The following is a 19,148-nucleotide window of genomic DNA, read 5'->3' on the forward strand; positions in this document are numbered from 1 at the left end:
CAATGAAATAAGTCAAGCAGGGGATCCCTGGGTGGCGCAGCAGTTTAGCGCCTGCCTTTGGCCCAGGGCGCGATCCTGGAGACCCAGGATCGAATCCCACGTCGGGTTCCCGGTGCATGGAGCCTGCTTCTCCCTCTGCCTATGTCTCTGCCTCTCTGTCTCTCTCTCTGTGACTATCATAAATAAATAAAAATTAAAAAAAAAGAAAGAATCAAGCAAATTTCCTAGAACTGAAAGCTTGAATTTCCAAGGATGAAAGAGTCCACAAAGCCTCTTGTAAGAGAGATGAATATAAGGATATAAATATGAAATTTCAAAGCAATGGTGACAAAGAAGATGCCACAAGCTTTTCAAGTGAAAAAAAAAAAATACGTCAGACACAAAGAATAAAATGACTTCAGACTTCAAGAACCAATGCTGAATGCCAAATGCAAAAATGTAATGTTTTCCAAATATTGATGGAAAATTATTTTCAATCCAGAACTTCAGATTCAGCCAAAGTATCCATCAAATCTGAGGGTAGAACAGACATGCTCGATTTTGACACTTGGAAGGCATTAAATATTTACTTCCCATTTACTTTTTCAAAGCTCCTCAAAGAGGAGCTCCACCAAACTGCACAAGTAAACCAAAAGTGAGGAAGGCATAACACAAAGAAAACAGCAACACCAACATAGAAATGCAAAGGGAGGGCAGCCTGGGTGGCTCAGCGGTTTAGTGCCGCCTTCGACCCAGGCTGTGATCCTGGAGACGCGGGATTGAGTCCCACGTTGGGCCTGCTTCTCCCTCTGCCTGTGTCTCTGCCTCTCTCTCTCTCTCTCTCTCTCTCTCTCTGTCTGTCTCTCATGAATAAATAAATAAAATCTTTAGAAAACAAAAAAAGAAAGAAAGAAAGAAATGCAAAGGGATTTCCAAGACAATGGTGAAGAGAGATCCCAGAACAATTTAATTACAAGGATTTTAGTCCTATTTGACTTTTCATCTAATACTTGGGTAAAAATAATTTTTAAGGGAATAGTCTTTTTATTATTATTTTTTATTTATTAGAGAGAGAGAAAGAACGAGTAGTGGGGAGGGGCAGAGGGAAAGGAACAAGCAGATTCCCTGCTGAGTAAGGAGCCCAATGCGGGACTCAGTCCTAAGACCTCAGGATCATAACCCAAGCCAGAAGCAGATGCTTAACCAACTGAGCCACACAGGCACCCCTAACAGAATAGTCTTAATCACCATCAACTCTGGAGGTAATTACTGCAACTACCTGTTTGCCTTTCAGAGATTATCTATGGGAGGTCAATCTGTATCTTCATATATCTTTATTTTGACCTCACACATTATTAACTAGGCACAGAATTCTTGGCTCTAAATAATTTTTCTCATACCTCTGAAGGTACTGTTCCTCTGCCCACTACTGCTAATGAGGAACATTAGGTGTATATTCTCTTTGAAAGATCTGAAGATCTTTCTAATCTTGGGTCTCTGCAATTACCTGATTTAATAACTGGTATGCTCGTTCATCTGAAGAGTCATGCTTTTCTTTAACTGAGGGATTTTCTTCTGTTATTCTTTTATTTTTCCTGCTTTAGTGCCCCAGTTCTCTAATTCTTCTTGAATATCCTTTTTTTTTTTTTTATTTATGATAGAGAGAGAGAGAGAGAGAGAAAGAGAGGCAGAGACACAGGCAGAGGGAGAAGCAGGCTCCATGCACCGGGAGCCCGACGTGGGACTCGATCCCGGGTCTCCAGGATCGCGCCCTGGGCCAAAGGCAGGCGCCAAACCGCTGCGCCACCCAGGGATCCCCTTCTTGAATATCCTTAAGTAATCCCATGTCCCTTATTCCCCTATTTTTCCAATGTTTTTATACTTTGTGTCATTATTCAATCTTAAATGCATTTTAATCCTTCTGAATTTCTGTAATCATTTTTTTAATTTCTAAGGAATCTTTTTCACCCTCTGGCTTAATGTCAGTATGTTTCTGTGGATGCAACATCTATAAAACCTCTGTGAATATATTATATATTTTTTAAAAATTCTTAAAATTATTTATTTCCTCTGGGGTCAATTTCACTTTATTTATCTGATTCTTCTCTTTAATGTCTCAAGTATCTAGAGATCCTGGCTATTCATTCATACTTATTAGTAAAATAACTAGATTGATTAGCATATATAAGTAGCATGAGTTTCTTCTGCAGTTGTGTGTCTGTTTCTCCACTGTCCCCCCTCTTCTGAATGGGAGGTCTGATGTAGTCTATAGGTGAGTTATGGAGTTGGAATGTGGCTACTGGCGAGCATCACTTCAGGGTATGTTGGCATGGAAGAACATGTAGAGTTGAGATTCCTTTCCTCCCAGATATCAAAAGTGTAAGAAATTTCCTCTTGGGATGGAGAAATTTAATGTATTTTCTTTCACTGCAGAGCTACTCTTCCTTTTTCCTTTCTTTATACCTGTTGTAGAGATCTGCAGATCGGTAATTAACTCAGGCTCTGCTCTGCTTCTTTCTCAAGCCCCTATACCTACAGCAGAAGTTCTCTTCAAGTAGGCAGTGTATTTTCTTTAGAAAATTATCTGGCTCAATCTTAGAATCAAAATTGTGCTACCTCTTGCTCACTGTAAAATGAAGACTGCTCTTGCTGTTTCAAATGCAGAATTTTAAATAATTTGCCCTTAAAGATAATCCAAGACTTCTTCCAGCTTCTTCTTTTTTTTTTTTTTTTTTTAATTTATGATAGTCACACACAGAGAGAGAGAGAGAGAGAGAGAGAGGCAGAGACATAGGCAGAGGGAGAAGCAGGCTCCATGCACCCAGAGCCCGACGTGGGATTCGATCCCGGGTCCCCAGAATCGAGCCCTGGGCCAAAGGCAAGCGCCAAACCGCTGCGCCACCCAGGGATCCCCTTCCAGCTTCTTATTATATGTTCTCTCAGCTACTCTTTTCTTCTTAGGAATTTCTATTCCATATACTCTAAGCTGTGGTTTCTTCTGCTTTCATCAATTTGATCTTTTCTATCTTCCCTGAATTTCTGACAATGGTTTATTTATGTCCTGTTTTTGTTTTGGAGCACTGTTTTGTATTTATTTTTTTTAATATGTCTTTTTTGAAATTAAGAAATTTGAGATAGCAAGAGAGATAGATACCTGAATTCATTTTAGCACTGTGATCCAATTTCCAGAAGAATCTTTCTAAAATGTGTTAAGTCTGTTTCTCCACTGTCCTCTCTCCTGATATAGGTCATCTCCTATATAAAAGACTTCCTTAGCTCAGCACTCAGTTCTAAGTCTTTAACTTGACACAATGAATCCTTAACTTGGCTTTTGTTCAAGCTACCTCAGACAAGAAAGCATTTCTCTTTTTACTGCCTGATATCATTACCTCTGTCTACCTGATATTATAAATCCCTGTTTACATATTCTGATTCCTCACTAGATTGCAAGAACAAAGACCTTACCAGTCCTCGACTCCCCAACACCCAAAGAGCCTATCACATAATAGCTGTTCATTTTATAAATGAATTTTCAGGCACTAAAATGCTACAGAATCTGAAAGCCAGACCTCAAAACAATAAGCTACATGTAACAGAATTTTAGTGCTAGAAGAAACCTTAAAGACCATGTTTTTTAAATGAACAAATCATTAGGACTAACAACTTTCTGAAAACCTCCCTGTACTACCAGACAGAATAAATCACTCCATCAAATATGACCACCACCATACATTATTCATACCTCTCCTGCAGCCCTCATCTCTCTAGCCTGCTGTTAATTTTTTTCTTCAAGGACTAAGATAGTGCATATTCATTTTTGTGTCATCAACATCTGGGCACTAAGAAGGTGCTGCTAAGTAAACATTTATAGTATGAATGAATAAATGCTCAGGAAAATGGAATTTTGTACTAATTTCTACTACTAATTTATTCAAGGCTAGAGAGTAAGTAATTTAATCTCTGAGTCTCAATTTCTTAACCTGTGTTATGGGAATAACAATCCCTTTCAATTATTTCACAAATTAAGTGCAATGATCTGTATGAAACCAATATGGAATATAATGATATGCTACCACAATGCAAACCATAATCCCCCATGTAAAACTAGTAAGGAAATACAAAATACCAACCACAGGTAAAAATGTTATGAATTAGGGGAGAAAATGTCCTTGACAGCCTGAGTGGTTTTAATTGTACATAACTAAACCAGGTTTTTACCAAGCAGGTGTTATCCTCTCTGCCATATGGCATGAGCCCCAGGGCTCCTCCTCCTCATGAACGAACAACATAGCTATGGCTTTACTGCAGTCTCCTTTATAAGACCTCTCTGACATCATCTTTCTCAGTTCCCTGTCACAATGAAAGTATCCTGGACTAGGATTCTAAAGACCCTAATTCTAATCTGATTCTGCCATCATCACTAATTAAGAGTCTTCAAGAAAGTCTGTTTTTCTACCTGTGAAATGGGGATGGATAATGCCTTCTTCACAAGGTAACTGTGAGGACTAACCATACTAACCACAAAGAGTTATTATTAGCACAGTGCCTGGCACACATTGGCCACTCAATAAATGATAGCTGTCATTCCTGTAAAAGCATAAACATATTTGTACCACAAAGCACAGCTCAGCTTTGATTAGGCCCCTTCTTCAATAATTTACTATTCAATAATGGGGACAAACTCCCAAAGACCTTAACACTTATAAATTCTTTCCTCTCCTTTAATTACATCTCTTCCATTTGATGAAAGAATGAACCAGGGCAAAACAATGCAGACTGGGAATCAGATACTACTGCCATTATCCTTTCTCTATTTCAGTTTTATTATCTATAAAACAAGGATAATAACCCACCTTACTAAACTGTGAGGATTAAAAGACAATAAATAAGAAAAGACCCAATATGTTACAAAGGCTGGAGATGTGAACATTTTTTATGACTGATAGGAATATAAGTGACTCAGAGTCGACCAATCCCTACTGCTGGAAGTATGGATTAAAGTATTTTGATGGTGACTCAGTATTGTTAGAACTTACTATTCCCTTGTTTAAAATTATATAATTGCTTCTAATTACCTTTAAGATAAAGATAAAATTTCTACATGATCTGACCTGCCACCATTCCTCCTTATCACACATCACTAGTCCACTCACACTTCACATTCCAATCATAACAAGCTACTTGCAGTTCCTTATAAAATCATACCTTGTGAATCTCTTTGTCTTTGCACATGCTATTTATTTTCTCTTCGTCTGGAATATCCTCATCTCTCCTTAATTCTTGCCCTAGATAACAAACTCCTCAATTCAGACTCTACCATCAAGAAGTTTTCTCTTATCCATCCAACCTTTCATTCAATAAATGGTTACTTGCCAGATGCCATGGATACAGCAATTAACAAGTCAGACATAGCCCCTGGCTTCATGAAGTTTAAGCATACTGTACTGTAACTGTGCCTTCACAATGCTCATAAGACTGGCAGATTCTTAGAAGTTGGGACAATGTCTGATTCATTTCCATATTGTCATTTCTCCAAACAGGACCTGGCAAAGAGTGGGGGTTCTGTAAATATTTCATAAATCAATATGACAAAACCACCTTTCTACAAGAGAAAGCATCAGGTGTAAAGAATCACAGTATTCTTATATATTTCACAGCTTACTATTTATAAGATCCTTACAAACATCAACGTCTCATTTTATCTGCTCTGAAAAATGGAATTTATAGGTTGAGCAAGGCAGAAACCTTTGAGGTCATCTAGTTTTTTTTTTTTTTTGGAGTTTTTAATTTTAATTCCAGTACAGTTACCATGCAATGTTCTATTAGTTTTAGGTATACAATATAGTGGTGGAGCAACTCTACGCATTACATAGTGTTCATCACAATAAGTGTACTTCTTAATCCCCCCACACCACTATTTTACCCATTCCCCACCTCCCCTCTGGTAACTATCAGTTTGTTCTCTATAGTTAAGATTCTGTTTCTTGGTTTCTCTCTCTTTTTTTTTCTCCTTTGCTCATTTGTTGTTTCTTAAATTCCACATGCAAGTGAAATAATATGGTATTTGTCTTTGACTGACTTATTTCACTTAGCATGATACTCTCTAGCTCCACCCATGTTGTGGCAAATAGCAAGACTTCATTCTTTTTTATGGCTGAATAATATTCCATCATACACACGCATACACACACAGATGCATACATACACACAAGCATACACACACCACTTCTTCTTTATCCATTCATTTACCAAAGGACACTTGGGCAGATTCCATAATTTGGCTATTTTAAATAATGCTGCTATAAATATAGGGGGCATACATCTTTTTGAATTCCTGTTTTATATTCTTTGGGTAAATATTACTGGATCATGAGGTAGTTCTACTTTTAAAGTTTTGAGGTTGAGGTCATCTAGCTTTACTTTCTAGCCCAATTCTTCAGTGATTCCTATAATATGTCTTCAAGTGACAGGGCATTCACTACAAAGTGAGAACAGAATGAATAACCTTAAATAAACAGAATCTGCTCCCTTCAACAACTAGTCTTAATCCAGGTTTTGTAGACCCTAACAACAAAAAAGAGGGAATTCTCTTCTAAATTCAGATATCTGAAGATATGTTCAGGTAAGGCAAAGTATATCATCCTCATTTTTTTGATGAAATAACTAAAGTTCAGAAAGGCAAACTGGCTTTCCCAAGGTTCAAAGCTACAGATGACAAACTGAGTCTATATGTCAGTTCTGGTTCCAAGATTAGGATTTCTGAACCCTGGGCAGCCCCGGTGGCTCAGCAGTTTAGCGACACCTGCAGCCCAGGGTGTGATCCTGGAGACCCTGGATCGAGTCCCATATCAGGCTCCCTGCATGGAGCCTGCTTCTCCCTCTGCCTGTCTCTGCCTCTCTCTCTCTCCTCCCTGTGCATTCTCATGAATAAATAAATTTTTAAAAAATCTTAAAAAAAAAAAAGGATTTCTGAACCCTAAAAAATTAAATCTGGAAGGAATACCCACTGTTTATTAAGCCCAATTCCTTGACTATATAGATATAAGGGCTGGAGGAGGGGTGGGGAATGGAGTGACCAAGATGAGTGTCTCCCAGTAGATGCAGTCCAGGCTCTGCATCTACTATACTATCTTGATCCCTAATTATGAGGCCTGTGCATATCAGAAAAAGAAAATAAAGACTTACCAAAGTGTTAGAAGAATTATAATCCTCAGCTGATTTATCTGCAAAGGGAAAAAGACAGGGGACTCAGTAAATATAATTACAATTAATCCATTCTTGCGAGCTAAAGAAGCCTATCCAGTCAAGCACTTGCCAGGCTCAGAGAATAATAATAATATTACTGGTACTATGGCCTGACACCAGCACATTCTGTGTATACATGACCTCCTTTAATCCTCACTACAGCTCTGAGTACTATTAGTACGTCTACTGTTAGAGGTTTGGAAACTGAGGTTCAGAGAAGTTAAGTAATTTGCCCAGGGTATACACAGGTTAAGTAGGAATCAACATTTGAATCCTGGTCTAATTCTAAATACTATGCTAGAACTATATCCACATCATCCACTATGTATCATCATCAGGTTTCAATGGTCAAGGAAATTTCCTGCAATCTAAGAGAAAGGGAAAGAATTCATGTCCTGAGCTATCTATGACAAATCATGACCATCTTGTGGCTTCAGCTTTTAGAAAGGATCCTTCTACATCGATGTCTATTCCCTACAGGGAAAGAAAAATTAAGGCTTAGGAAAAGAGAAACATTAATCATGTCAAGTCTAACTTAAGGCAGGGTCTTGTTTCTAAGAACAGATTCAAGCTTCCTCAATGAGGCAATTATCACATTTCATTGATTCTGAAATGTAAATTTTTTCACATTAACATCTCTGAAAGAGAGATGTATCCTACAATCAAAAGTGTTTCATGGCTTAATCATGGCAACTTTTTTCTTTACTGGTATATAAAATAATGGTGCAGCTTACAATTAATGATATCTTAGATTTAATAAAATATGAAACATACTCAATGGAGATCTTAGCAAGAAAGTAAGTTTAAATGCCAAATAGTGTATTTGGTTTTATTTTTTAATTCCTGTAGGCCTAAGAAGAAACTGACTTAGCCAGTTCAACACCAATGGAATTAAGGAGAAATATTCTACCAAATCCAACATATTCCTCACCAAGAACCAAGTCCAGAGAATGTCCAAGATCCCAATTCCATCATATAAGAAAGTGTCAGGTACAGCATCTTTGATCCTACGACAAATCAGGAACCCACAAGCTGTGACAATATATTCTTTAAAAAGCCCTGAATAGCCAGCTGTACCCTGGAGAAATTAATTCAGGATACACTTTAAACATAATTCCATCACTTAGTTGATTCACCCTGAGTAAGTCACTCAGTTTCTCTGAACCCAATTAATTTCTCCGAGTCTGTGAAATGGGAATTATAGTCCTTGTCATACCTACCCCCAAAGCCATCAGGAGGATCAATTAGATAATTTATGTGCAAGCATACAAACTGAGATAGTGTTCTCAGAACCAACAGTATGAAAAGGGAAGTAGGAAAAGGAGAGAGATGGCATTAAAAATAAACTGTGTCAAAAATACAATTTTGCCTAGAATTGGCCCTGGTCTTCAACTTCTAAAAAAACTAAAAATTCTGCCCTTGAGTGTGAGCACACACACATATACACGTGTGTACAAATTTATACACACAGAATATGTATGAATACATATCTATACATATACCGTGTTATTCATATATGCATGCACAGGTGATCACAAACATATTTATCTGAATGTATATCTATACACATGTTAATTCATGAATACTTAAGTGGACTTTGATTCCAACAAAGCTATGCTTCCAAATACATATTTGGTACTAGTACACATCTACACACACGTAGATATAAACATAGAGATTCTTCCAAAGACTTCACTTTGAGGCTTTCAAAGCCAGCTTCTAATCTGTCATTCATAACAAATGCCTTCAAACACAAACTCTAATCTCCTAACTAGAAAACTCTCCCACCCAGCACTCCCCAACCCCAATTCCTCCTTGGAATGCTGAGTCCCTCAATGAGAGAAGTGAGACAGAGCCAGCAGGGCCAGACGTGAGGAAGGAAATACTGCTGGGAACATGCATGACCCTCTCCTGGGTACCACCATGGCAGCATGGGAAAAGCTGCAGTTTGTCATCCTCACCATCTGTGCCTTTTGATACACGCCAGATACTTGCTGGGAAAAGCATCCTTCAAAATTAGCTAGTTCATCATGGTTCTCACCTTCTCTAACAATACTGCTCTTTGAAAGAGACAACATGAATATTGGAAATAGCACCAGACTTGGAGTTAAGAGACCAGATGTGCCACCAATTTAGGCATATAGAAAAGGCCTTTTTTGCTTTAATGTCTATAAACAAGGGGGAATTGGAAGTAGTATATACTGAGGATACATGTTGCTCTAATATTCAAAGATGCCACTATAAAAGGCAAGTTTCTAGAAATGTAGGCCTTATGATTACAGATCTTAGAAGAGAAAAATCTCTCTGCTATGGAAGGAGGTGCTCCAAATAGTTACTAGAGGCAAGTAAACTCAAAAGATGTTGGTCTTAGAATTAGAGGACCTGGATTCTAATCCCAATTCTGTCATTAAAAACACTCTGAAAAAACAGTCCATTACAGACAAGGTATATCTAAAGTACATTTATTATTAGTGGCCTGTTTTACATTTGATTGATAAAAATTAATTCATTGAGGAAGAAATTGGGCCTGCCTACCTAAAAGATACACAATAAATGTGTTATTAAACAACTTAATGATATTAAAATTAATAATGATAATGATAGTTAAATTTCCATGGTGCTGTTTTACAAACTGTAAAGAACCTTCATATCGATGAGCTCATTTATTCTTCACTACAACCTCTTGAGACAGGAATTATCATTCCCATTTTGAGACTCAATATGTATGTGTCATGTTACTTTTTAAAAATGTGCAATTTCTGGGGATCCCTGGTGGCTCAGCGGTTTAGCGCCTCCCTTTGGCCCAGGGTATGATCCTGGAGATGGAGACCCGGGATCGAGTCCCACATCAGGCTCCCTGCATGGAGCCTGCTTCTTCCTCTGCCTGTGTCTCTGCCTCTCTCTCTCTCTCTCTCTGTGTGTCTCTCATGAATAAATAAACAAAATCTTTAAAAAAAAAATGTGCAATTTCAGAGTAAAGACTCTCAAGTTTGATGCAAAAATCCATCATTTGGGCTCTCAAATCCAGAATTTTATTTTAGTTAAAGTATTATCCCCACTCTTTCTAATACTTCCTTCCCTTACCCCATACTAACAGGCATGTGGAGCTTTTTTACCCAGGTGAAAACCCTTTTTTTCCCCCCTAGACTGCTCTGGATTCAATCCCCATACCTGTAAAGCTCATGTACTTCTGGCTGTTAGAAGTCTTCTTTGAGTTATAAAATTCCAATACATCCAGAACAGCCTGTGGGTTTTTCTTCTGCTCTGACTTTGTGATATTTGATGTCTGAAGCAAGCGAGCCCACTGCTCTGGCATCCCCTATAAGAGAGACATACAATGTTATCAGGAAGGAATAGTCAGAGGAGATCCTGAAGGAAACTCTCATAACCTGCTGGCAGTTAAAGACAGGTTTAGTCATTCTTTCTCTCTATACCATCAGAGCTCTATACAAGCTTTTTTTTTTTTAATACTTCCTACCTCATTGTATTAGTCATTTCTTGAGGTGTTTGCTCTTTCAGTAGCCTATTCCTCCTTTAGAACAGGATCTATGTATGATTCGTTTTTATGTTATCGGTGTCCAGCACAAACCCAACTGCCAAAGAGTCATTTAACAGAGGTCTAGTTAAGGCATGGAGACCCAAAGGCTTCTCTGGTACAATTTTGGAGGTAAAGAATATGTCTCTCTCATGAATATAAGAAGATAGTAACGAGGGTCTCAGGCAAAGACCGGAGTCAGGAATACTAAGGAAAAAAAAAAATGAATCTAAAAAAAAATTTTTTTTTTAATGAATCTAGCATAGTCAGAACTCTCAAAGACCAAAGGCCTTTGTGTGACCCAGGACTTACTGTAAACTCCCCTGTGACAGCATCAAAACCAACATGAATTGTGTGCTCAAAATCTGAAGGAAGAGAAATCTCTGGCCGTTCCTTCTCCTTCTTTTTATTTGCTTCAAGAGAAAGAGAGAAAAGAAAATGAAAAACATTATTATATTTCTTGGCTTATTTAACTCTTTGTTGAGCTGTGGGCTCCTTTAAAGGCTAAAGGCTGTCTATTTCACATAAGTATTGACAGAACCAAATGCCAGACTTAGATCGAAACAGGTGCTCAAAGCATGATTAAAGAACTCAATTTTTTTGTTGAACTAAAGTAAGGGAGGGAAAGAAAGAATATTTCTCAGATTTTAATGTCCTGGCTCTACCACTAACGAGCCATTTGACTCCAGGGCAAGTCATTTCCTTTTTCTGAACTCTGGTTTTCCCCATCTATTAAAAGAGAAGGCTCAGGTAAATGGCCTCTAAAGATGCTTCCAACTTTGACAGCCTATATTGTATGAGCTCCTGCGGCCTGCATCCTACTGGTTTGACATTTGATTATGGACTGGTTTTAATGTTCTCTAAATTTAGAGAATTTTAGATCTAGATGCTATTTTACCAATAAAAACTACTAATATTTTATCAGATGTTTACCAGACAATGTTTCTAGTTCTTTATATGTATGAATTCACTTTAGCCTCCTGGCAACCCTATCAGGTAACTACCCTCCTTATTTTGCAGGTAAAGAAACTGAAGTACGGAGATTAGGTTACTTGCTCAAGATCACGTGGTTAGTAATTGGCAGTATCCAGACACAAACTCAGGCAGTCTGGCCAGAGCCTGAGCTCAAAACCACTAAACTCTACTGCCTTCTCAGGCTAGGAGCTTAAAGGATCATTAAGACCAAATACTTGTAGTCATCCCTCTCCCATTGGGTCTTACATAAAATAGATATTCACTGAGATCCTGCTGACCTAGCAGAAAAAGCTGCAACATTTAAGTAACTGTACCATAAAAGTACCCTTGTTGGGGGTTCAATTATGTTCCCCAAATTCATATGTCCTAACTCCAAGTAGTTCAGAATGTGACCTTATTTGAAAATAGGGTCATTGCAGATTTAAATTATGTTAGGTCATACTGGAGCAGGGTGGATCCCTAATCCAGTTAAGACTGATAGCCTTACAAAAATAAGAAATTTGGAGACAGAAACACACAAGAATACCATATGAAGATGAAGAACAATGTCAGAGTAATGCTTTTTCAAGTTTAGAAACACCAAAGATTGCCAGCAAACCACCAGAAGCTAAGGGAGAGGCATGAAACAGATTTTTCTTAACAGCCCTCAGAAGGAAACAACCCTACAGACAACTTGATCTTGGAATTCTAGCCTCCAGAACTGAAACAATAATTTCTGTTGTTTAAGCAGCCTAGTTTGTGGTACTTAGTTATAAAAGGTCTGGTAAATATAACCCTCTTCCAATTAAAAGGAGTTTCAAGGTTTTGGTATCAGGTTACACCTTAGCAGGCATTTGCAAATGCAATCCCACTGAAACAGGCTTGAATACCTTCCAAGGCTCAGCCAGATAATCTTTCTTCTTAGATAGGAACCTACACAGCCCAGATTTTAAACATCTGTAGAAACCCTCCTTATTTCTCCAGCAAAGGCTCTTCCTCCATCAATTCTAGGGAAGAAGCATAAGGAATACAATCTATGATATTGTAATAGTTCCATATGGTGACAGAGGGCAGCTACACTTGTGGTGAACATAGCATAATGTATAAACTTGCTGAATCACTATGTTGTACACCTGAAACTAATGTAATATGTGTCAACTATACTCCAATAAAAACAAATTTTTAAAAAATATATGCTGTGGACTAAAATAGACCCCCAAATTCATAGTTAAGGCCCCAATGTTCAAGAAGAGCTGAATTGCATATATATGATCCACTTGTGCTGCCTTTCCAGGTTGACTTGTCTGAGCCTTACTACCAGACTGAATATTCCTACAGGTCAAAAGAAGTATCAGTATACCTTATAGTACTTTATAACAGACTTGTATTTCATAATAATTACAATAATCACCTTCATTCGTATCATGTTCTAGTGCTTACAAAACACTCTCACATACATTACTTCATTAGAGCCTCAAAACAACCGTGTGAGGAGCAGAGCAGTGGTTATGATGCCTATTTGAGAGAAGAAGAAACAGAAGTTCCAAGAAGTTAAGTAACCTGCACAAGGTCACAGAGCAAGTTAGAAGCAGATCTGCAACCAGAACTGAGGTTTTCAGACTCCCAGCCCTAATCAAGGCCTTCCTACTGTGTTGCTCTGCCTCTTATGAACTACTGCTGTTCATGACTATGTATGTGATCACTCCTCTTTCTCCTCATCTGTCTTCCATGGAGTCTCTAGGTTACTAATGATTTCCCCTTCTATACAGTGATCAAATTTATCCACTTCTCCATTTTCATTGCCACCACCCTATTTCAGGACATTGTTTGTCTATGGCCTGGATGATTCTAATAGTAACTTGTCACCTGCATTCTGATCCTCTCCAATGAAGACAGCAGCTAGGGTGATCTATAACCTTGCTATTTAAAGCAGCATCAGCACAACTTGGGAGATCATTGGAAATGTAGGATCTCAAGCTCCAACTCAGACCCACTGAATCAGAATCTGAATTTTAATAAGATCCCAAATGATTCACATGCATATATATAAAAGTTTAAGAATTAAGAGAATGGGAAGACAAACCACAAGTAAAAAGAAAATATTTGCAAAAGATATATCTTTTTTTTTTAAAGATTTTATTTATTTATTTATTCATAGAGACCCAGAGACAGAGAGAGGCAGAGACACAGGCAGAGGGAGAAGCAGGCTCCATGCAGGGAGCCCGATGTGGGACCCGATCCAGGGTCTCCAGGATCACACCCCGGGCTGCAGGCGGCGCCAAACTGCTGCGCCACCGGGGCTGCCCACAAAAGATATATCTGATAAAGGACTGCTATCCAAAATATACGGAGAACTCTTAAAACTTAACAATAAAATAATCTGATTAATAAAACAGGCAAAGACCTGAAAAGATAATTCACCAAAGAAGATAAATAGATGAAAAAAGATGTGCAACAGCATTTGTCATTAGGGAATTGCAAATTAAAATGACAATGAAATACCAAAATATACCTATTTGAATGGCCAAAATTCAAATGCAGACAAGAATACGGAACAAGAATGTTTATTCCTTCCTGGTGGAATGCAAAATGATAGTCACTTTGGAAAACAGGTTGGCAGTTTCTTAAAAAACTAAACACACTCTTACCATACAATCCAGCAATTATACTCTTTGGTATTTACCCAAATGACCTAAAAACATGTTCACATAAAAAACTGCACACAAATATTTATAGCAGCTTTATTCATAATTGCCAAAACTCAGAAGCAACCAACATATCTTTCTTTCAGTAAGTGAATGGATAAATAAACTGTGGTACCTCCAGGAAATGGAATATTATTTAGCACTAAAGAGAAATGAGCTATTAAGCCATGAGAAGATAATGAAGAATCTTAAATACATATTACTAGGAAAAGAAACCAATCTGAAAAGACTTAATCCAATATGATTCCAACTATATGATATTCTAAAAAAGGCAAAATTATGTAAATAGGGATCCGTGGTTGTCAGAGGTTAGGAGGGAAGGAGAGAGGGATGAGCAGAGCACAGAGGAATTTTAGGGCAGTGAAACTACTCTGTATGACTATAATTGTGGATATATATACTCATACATTTGTCCAAACCCACTGAGTATACAAACACCAAGAATGAACCCTAATGTAAAATACAGACATAAAATGAATATGATGTATTGATGTAGGTTCATCAGTTGTAACACATGTACCCACCCTGGTACAAGATGTTAATAGTGGGAAAGGTTGTACACACGTGGGGGCAGTTGGTACCAATGTACCTTCCACTCAATTTTGCTGTGAACCTAAAACTGCTACTTTCTTTTAAATTTTCAGAAGCTGTGCTCTACAAACTTGTACCCTCTTCTTAACCTCCTGCTACTAACATTTCATATACTCTATACCAACTACACTGAACCAGTTATCTCACCAAACATAATATGGGCTCTTTTATACCTCTTCACATTTTCTCAAGCTACACCCTTTGCTTATGAATCCTGCCTTGTCTTTTCCTTTCCCTTGCTGCCTCAGCCTTTTATTTACCCTTTTCAGGTATCGTTTAAAGGTTATCTCTTCTCTGAAGCTCTCCCTGATCTCCAGGTTGGGTAGTCCTTCACCTCTCCTCTGTTCTCACAGCACCATTTTAGTAATTGCCTATTTTAAGGGTTTATCTTCCAACCAGACTGAGTCCCAAGTACAGGGGCCATGTCTAACTCATCATGGATCCCCTACAGCTAGCACATACCTGGCATAAAACAGATGCTCAGACAGTGAGTGAAGAAAGGCCAAATACCTAACTCAATCTGGCAAGGGCCTAAGGAATCTGTTAAAGACAGGTTAAATTCCCTCCAGGACAAGAATAAATGTTTCATTTTTATGAGGTCTAACCTAACTTTCACAATCTTTGTTACCCAGCCACCTGGGTTAGCCACCACTGTTACTCAGTCCTGTATGAAAACCCTACCCTGTGGGAGCTCAATACACTGGTCAAAAGAAAAATCTGAAGTCCTAATGCCTCCACAGACCAAGGATAATCCTGATGAAAGGCAGCAAAATGGGGGATGGAGGGTGGGAGAGGAGGAAGAAGGAACAAGGTCTACAGTCCAGGCCAGTTTTGCCCCTCTTATACCATACAGTCCAGGTTCTCAGTTTTCTCATTTGAACAATGGACAACAGACTAGTTTTAAGGACCCTTCCAGGTCCTATAGTCCATGAGTCTATGAAAACAGAAAGATGAAGACTCTCAAGGCTCTGTAGCTACTTATTGACATGGCACCCACAGTTTTTAATAGATATTCCATTCATATCAACTCATATAATCACCACCATCCTGAGAGGCAATTTTTACTTGTAGATTAGGAAACTGAAGCACAGATTTGCCTACAGTTATAGAAATGACTGAAATTCAAAAGGTATGGCTTCAAAGTGGAAGCCCATTACATTCTGTTTTACCTTCCATAAAGACTTTCAGGTTAAGTCAAGAAAACATACTTTGGTAAAATAATGAAAGGAAATAACATTAAATAAGAACTTATCATGTGTAAGATACCATAACACACATTATTTTCCTTAATTCTTAAAATCCTATGAGATAGATTATTACTGCTACCATTTTACAGATGAGGAAACTAAAAATACAAACAAACAAAAACCCTAAAACCATTAAATAATTTGCTTAAGCTCACACAGTAAGAAGTGAGATTTGAACCCAGGTCTGATTCCAAAGTTTCTTTCCTTAGTGTCTTATGAGAACTATTTGCCTACATGCCAACTGCTAGGGTTTAAGTTATTTACGCACTTGGCAATTTCCCTTCCAGAAGCAGCTGCTTTTAGAAAAGGAAGGCCAAGAGTTTACCAGGGCCCAAATTAAGCAGTCATTTATGACAGAAGTCCATCTGTCTTACTCATAGCTAGAATGCATGGAACACGGTGCAGGACTTTGGAATTACTTACTATTCCTAAATTTCCTCTGATCTAGTTACTTAAAAGATTGTAGGGAAGAGCAATTATGTTATTATGTTTTATTTAGATTTTTGCTTTAAACTTTATTTAGATTTTTTATACTTTAAAACTTTGTATATATTATTTCTAATTTATGTTATTACAATATAATATGCTGTCATAGCCATGGAATGTCAATACAAAAGAAACTCCAGTAATGGAGACACATAAAAAGAGTGGCTCAGAGGATGGGTAGTCCAGAGAAAAGAGCATCAAGGAAATGAAATTATTTAATGAACATGAACATACAGGGTCATGCTGAAAGTGGCTTCCACAGGTTACTCTTTGCCCCTTAACCTTTGCATGTATCTCCCATATTCCCACCTCTAAGTTTTTTGCTCACTTTTCCTTCTCCTTGCTCTGGGATGCTCTAATCCAATCTCCCTGTTAAACTCTCAGTCATCTTTTGAAGACTGGCCCAAGCCTCACTTTTCCAGACCTTTCCTCCCTTTGTTAATTCCCAAGACACTGAGTCTGCCACACCACCATGCATTTAGTCATTTCCTGTCTTGTAGGATTCCTTGCTATTTTAAAGACTTACCTCTCTACTTAAAATGTAAGCTTCTTGAGGACCATAATCATGGCTTGTAATTATGATCATTACACTTCTGAATCTTCCATTGAAGACCCAACACAGAATTGGTTATTCAAGAACGCCCCCAAAATATTAGGAATTAACTTTAAAGACTGTTATTCTACCGCCCTGAAGAAAGAGACCCTCAAAAGTAAATTGACTCCATCTGCATCACAAAGCACATGAAGGTAAGACTCAGTTCACCCCATCAAGACTTTTATCTTTTGTCATAACTTCTGATCCCTACTGACTGATTTGATTGGAAGCAACTACTGACAGAAATAACTGCTTAACATAGACCAGAATTGGACTATAAAAAAAAGGAAGGGCTTGAGTGAAGTGAGAGAGGAGGGAAGTACAGAGGTTAAAAAAAAAACTCTAGCTGGCAGGATTTATCCTAAGTTCTGTGCCATTTAGGCTGAGAATTCACTGGCTGGGGACCACTAGCCGGAAACAGGGTGCCTGAGGCAGGAAAGCAGGACAGAACTGGAGGAGTAATGCAGTCACAGAGCCACATGGCACTCCATAAACCCCTTCCTGGAAGTAGCAATCACCTCCCTCACTTATATAGCCCTTCACAAAGCCTTTTCACATTCACTGCCTCACTGGCTCCTTACAACAACTCTAAGAACCAGACAGTATGGATTATCCCCATTTCACAGCAGAGAAGACTGAAGTTAGAAAATTAAAAGAAATCTGTCCTGGACCAGAAGTCAGAGGAAGATAAATCCAATATTGTCTTTGCCATTAATTCACTTTATGATACTAAAAAAGTCACTTTCTTCTTTCTGAGTTCAAGTCTTCAATCTGTAACATAGGTCACTGATCCATATTCAGGTACAGATAAAGGTAGGTAAAAAAAAAAAAAAATCACCTTTCTGGAAAAGATAATACCCAAAAGAACTCATGAAAGATAAACAAGAGTTGGTCAGGCAGAGGTGGAGAAGGGCATTCCAGAGGGCAAACGGACTTAAACAGACTAAACAAAGGCCCAGAAAACAGTGCTTTGTCCCAGCGTTCCACCTTCTCGTAAGTCAATCAAATTTAACAAACCCTTATTAGAAATGTACTCCAAGCTTGGGACTAAGAGGAGATACAATGGAGAAAATAAGGCAAATTCAGGATACTGTTAGGCCCATATCCCAAGGCCACAAACATCAGGCTGCCTGGGACAACTGCTGCTAGCAAATTTTTTTATGGTGACTAGCAAGTATGAGTCTAAAGGAATCTGATGAAAACCTATGTCCACACAAAAACTTGTAAGTGAATGTTCATAGCATCATATCAATATTATTCAAAACAGTCAAAAATCAGAAACCCAAATGTCCCTCAACTGATGAGCAGATAAACAAAATGTACATCAATACAACAAAATGCTATTCAGCTGTAAAAAGAAATGAAGTCTTGATCCACTGCTACAACATGGATGAACCTTAAAAGCATTATGCTGAATGAAAGAAGCTAGTCACAAAAGGCTACATATTATATGATTTCATTTATATTAAATGTCCACAAAAGTCAAATCCATAGATAGAAAGTAGATCAGTGGTTGCCAGGGGCTTGGGGAAGAAGGAAATATAGTGAAGTACAGAGTTTCTTTTTAGAGCGGTGATCATGTACTGGAATTAGAGCATTGTGATGGTTGTACAATCTTTTGACTGTACTAAAAACCACTGAACCGTATACTTTGACATGGTGAAGTGCATGTGAATTAGATCTCAATTTTTTAAAACAAATTAAATGTAACTTATTATATTAAAATAAAGAAGGCTGTATATAACTCGATGCAGAAAAAAAATTTGCTGATGGCAGGTGGGCAGATGAGGAGGCCTCAGCCGGGGACCAGA

At 38.0% G+C, this 19,148-nt stretch overlaps 1 protein-coding gene across 4 annotated transcripts in view; it reads right to left on the minus strand.

Annotated features, from left to right (window-relative positions):
• Positions 1-19,148, minus strand: part of PAK1 (p21 (RAC1) activated kinase 1) — a 141,877-nt gene that overhangs the window by 37,714 nt on the left and 85,015 nt on the right. For all 4 annotated transcript variants that reach the window (XM_055320768.1, XM_055320766.1, XM_055320767.1 and 1 more), the window contains exons 3-5: positions 11,072-11,172; positions 10,396-10,543; positions 7,165-7,202 (exon numbers count right to left, since the gene is read on the minus strand). In XM_055320768.1, coding sequence (XP_055176743.1) covers positions 7,165-7,202; positions 10,396-10,543; positions 11,072-11,172 — 287 coding nt within the window. The remainder of the gene's footprint in view (positions 1-7,164; positions 7,203-10,395; positions 10,544-11,071; positions 11,173-19,148) is intronic.

The sequence above is a fragment of the Nyctereutes procyonoides genome, unplaced genomic scaffold, assembly GCF_905146905.1.
Source record: "Nyctereutes procyonoides isolate TBG_1078 unplaced genomic scaffold, NYPRO_anot_genome, whole genome shotgun sequence".
NCBI classification, from domain to species: Eukaryota; Metazoa; Chordata; class Mammalia; order Carnivora; family Canidae; genus Nyctereutes; species Nyctereutes procyonoides.